The sequence below is a fragment of the Belonocnema kinseyi genome, chromosome 1 (assembly GCF_010883055.1).
Source record: "Belonocnema kinseyi isolate 2016_QV_RU_SX_M_011 chromosome 1, B_treatae_v1, whole genome shotgun sequence".
Taxonomy (NCBI): domain Eukaryota; kingdom Metazoa; phylum Arthropoda; class Insecta; order Hymenoptera; family Cynipidae; genus Belonocnema; species Belonocnema kinseyi.
This window is the reverse complement of record NC_046657.1, coordinates 93,779,683-93,783,937: the sequence shown is the minus strand read 5'-3', so window position 1 is coordinate 93,783,937 and position 4,255 is coordinate 93,779,683. Positions and strand designations below refer to the sequence as shown.

Below are 4,255 nucleotides of genomic sequence, written 5' to 3'. Positions count from 1 at the left end.
TTTTTTTATACATAAAATATCGGTCTGAAACTTTGAGAAACGCAAGAGCCGAAAGAAAACTACGTTTAAGTACAAAGATTAACAATAAAAGATGTAAAAAAAAATTTTAACAATCAATTCCAACGGCATCAGTCGGTAACGTTGTACACGAAAATACGAACTCTCTAGAGCCTCGTCTAGTGGCCGCCAGGTTTCGTATTTTCGTTTACAACGTTACCGGCTGATGCCGTTGGAATTGATTGTTAAAATATATTTTTTTACATCTTTTATTATTAAGCTTTGTACTTAAACGTAGTTTTCTTTCGGCTCTTGCATTTCTCAAAGTTTGAGACCGATATTTTATGTATAAAAAAAGTTCGAATGTTCAAAAAATGTTGAGGTTCAGAAAAAAGATGAAATAATTTTCAGTGAAGTTCCTACTAAAATGCAGTACCTAAACGTACTTTATTTTACTCTAATACATTTCCCAAAGTTTCAGCTCGATATTTTATTTAGAAAAAAAGTTCTTAGGTTCAAAAAACATTCAGTGAACTGAAAAACTGTGGTCGGTAATATAGGTATTTAGCTGTGCCACATGCCCTTAAACACTGAAATATAAAATAAAACCGAGGGTCTGTCGATTTATGAAGTCGGCCCTGAGTAAAGGTGAACGTCGATTGTGAACTGCGCTTTAAAAGCTCAGCTTTTCTGACTTCAGTGATGCCCGCGTGCATGAAGCCACGTACTGCCAGAATATGAATGCAGTGGTTAAAAGTGTGTTAGTGAGATTTAGAAACAGTTAATTCTGTGCATTTTATACGTTTCCTAATTGCCAATTGATATTGCAATAATAATAAGGGTCTCGTGTAGCCTTTAATACACTTAAATCAATTAATAATAGACTACTCTTAAAGAGATTTACAAGAAGAGACTGAAATATCCAGATCAAAACAAAAAATGGACAACTGTGTCATCGTCATCAATTGGTAAATAACAAAATCTTTTTGCGTTTCAGAAAAGTAGTCAAAACATTTTATGTTTTTAAGGAAACTTACTGGTTATCAGTTTTTTTTTACATTGATTGTAATATGTCAAGATAAGTTTACACATATTGGAGAAATACAAAAACAGCGTACTTAATTTATTGACATATGTACATTTCATCGTAAAAGAATTTGAGATTTTTTAATACGTTTTAGTTTTTCATTAAATCTTTTTTGTTTTCCAATTCTTATATAATTAGTTTTCACTTGAGGCAAATTACATTTTTTATAAGAATCTGTAAAATTCTTTAATCATGCTTGATATAAATGATTTTTTAAATCAATAATATGTATTAATTTTTCAATTCCTAGATGAACTAAAATTCACAAAATATATCAAGTTGTAGTACTATATTAAAGAAACTAAATAGCCTGTTTCTAAGGGAAAATAATATAAGTATATTGTAATGTCAGTCTTATATGTAACGCACATCTCAGCTCTACGCATTTAGTGAAAGTCAGCATAATACCCGAGATTAATTTCGAAATATCCCGCCTCAAATTACCATTTCCGTTACTACATTACTCAGAAAGATAAAAAATAAATATTTCTGAATTATACAAAGTGATAAAAATAATTTTATGACATAAATATAAATTTATTTCGTTAAAAATGTTTAAGAAAGTTGATTTTTCAATTGAATAGATTTGAAATAATTTTGCAATGATTACAAAAATTACAAAAAGACGTCGAGAAAATTCGTTAAAAAAATATATCCTAGGTAAACAAAAATCGAAGAAACATATTCAAAAATATTGGCAGGTGTTTTCCTATAATAGCTTGTGTAATTAAATATATTGTAAACTAATTCAGAAATATTCAAAATACTTATAAAAATTCGTGTTTGGGCGAATCAAAAACACAGATAATATCAAATTAAATTAATAATAATAAATATATAATCATAACAATTATTTTGAAAATATTAATCCTTGAATGATCTAATTTGCTTATTTTAAATATATGTCAACTAAAAATAGAGAGATATATACAATTAAATAATTTAAAATAAATATTCCGTTTTTATCAAAAAAGTAATTAATATTGTAAAAAAAAGAAAGACAGGTTTGAATTTTTTTTATCAATATTGTGAAAATAAAAAAAAATTACATACCTGATGATTTCTTCTGGGTAGCAACAGTTAATGACTGTAATGTACTCAGAAAGGGTGGAGCCGGGCTCTGCTCGAATTTCTTGAACCTTTTTTAATCCCCCCGTCGACACAAATAAACGGCGGGCTCTTGCATCGTTCGGCAGAATCTAAACAAAACAGCTTACAAATAAGTTATTTCCAGAACAAATTAAGTTTTTTGTGAATATAGTCTAAAGCTTGAAGAAAACATGGATTCTACGTAAAAGTGATTCCCCACATGAAAGTGATTCTACGCAAAATAAAAATAAAATAATGTACCTAAATAAAATTTTAAAAAATGTAGTTAGAAATATTCTGCAGGAAATATGATTCTAGACAAAAATATTTTTCTAGAAAACTTTACCTTCACGAAACATAGAATACCAGATATTTTAAGAAATATAAGAATTGCTATTGCCTTTAATATTTCCAACAGTAACTGATTGTTTATAGAAACCATTAAATTTAGACTCGGTTTTTTATATTTTAAGAAAAATATCCTCACATTTTTTAATAATGCCATAAAATGATACTACCTATATATTACACTTATTAGATTTTTGATAGTAAATGTTTTGCGTAGAATATATTTTGCATAGGAATAGTTTTCTGACGAAATATTTTGGTCCAGTTCGTGTGGAATACGTCTTTCTAAAAATATTTTTACCAAAATGATTTTTTTCCGTAAAATACTATTTTTCAAATTTTCCCATAGAAAGTATTTTAAATAATATAAGTTTGAGCCGAATGAGATATAAGCCTTTTTTAAACATAATAATTCAATTCGAATACTCAATAAAATATAAATAAATAATGAAGTCTGAATTAAAAAAAAACGTGACATTCATTCGCAGAATTAAAAATTAAATTTAGTTTTTAGTGACAACGATTTAATATTTTAGCAGCTATGAAAAGTACAAAAATGCAGTTTTTTCTCATTTAAAAGTTTCCTTATTTGAATGCTTTCAAATTATAGCGCTTTGTTTTTAAATTGTTTCACGAACCGTTTTTTTTTCACGAACCTAATTTTTTTAATTTCGAAAATAATGAATTTAGATGATATTTTAAATTGCATTTAAAATAATTGTAATTGCTCATTATTACGTTTTTCGAATTACTCGTCTCGCAATATTAATATTTTTATCAAATATTAATAACATTTTCTGCAAATCGAACAAAAGTCTATCGATTGCCGATCGACTACTCATTTTCAAAAAAATTTTATTCATATTTTTGCTAGGTCTATAGCACGTTCCACTTTTATGTGCAAAGATATTCAAATATATGTGAATGTGCTTCCGGAACAAACAAGTATTTACTAATTTATAGCAAATATTTTTTTCATAATCGTCGACCGTTATAAAAATTAAATAAAAATTATTCAACGCGAAGTTCCTAATTCGCAAATCTTGAATGACGTCACATAATAAAACTGTCACACTCTTGGTTGCAAATTCAAATTCTTATAATGATGTCATAATTAGCCTAGATATTAGCCATTTAAAGATGACTCCTTGTGCAAATAAATTGACTCTGTTAAGGGGAAAGCAAAGAGACAATAAAGACAAAAAATTACTGCCAAACGTAATAATGATTGGCACAAAGTAATTACGCAATAATTAATTTCGTTTCAGAATTTTTTTTTCAAAATTTTTCACCGGCTCAAATTTTTAAAAATAAATAATGAGATCCGATAGAACGGTTTCTTTCACATAATTAAATACTTTCTAATTATTTATATCTATTTGTTATTGAAAAGCGATAAGTTCCCTTAAAATAAAAATAAATTTAAAATGTATTAAAAATAGTCAAAAGAAAGACATATTCTTCATAATTCCTAACCATCTAAATGTAAAAATGAAATTATCCTGAGAAATTCGGGGTAGCATGTTTAAGTAACAGCTGGTGAAGAGCTTACCCATTTACATTTGCTTAAATGCTCATGTTAAATCGATAAAACTGTATTAGCTATGTCAATAGGTGAGTACGAGAGAAAGCTTCTCGGCGAAAGTGTAATGGAAAGTGTTTTAAAATGTGTTAGAAATGCATAAAAAAAAAACTAAAAATAGTTTTCAGTTTGACTCTTGCGGAACAAAATAC

General features: G+C 27.4%; 1 protein-coding gene across 1 annotated transcript in view; it reads right to left on the bottom strand.

Annotated features, from left to right (window-relative positions):
- LOC117169293 (sperm-associated antigen 6-like) overlaps nt 1–4,255 on the bottom strand; it is a 33,927-nt gene that overhangs the window by 4,700 nt on the left and 24,972 nt on the right. Inside the window, exon 9 of the mRNA XM_033355640.1 lies at nt 2,138–2,283. Within this exon, the coding sequence (XP_033211531.1) occupies nt 2,138–2,283 (146 nt within the window). The remainder of the gene's footprint in view (nt 1–2,137; nt 2,284–4,255) is intronic.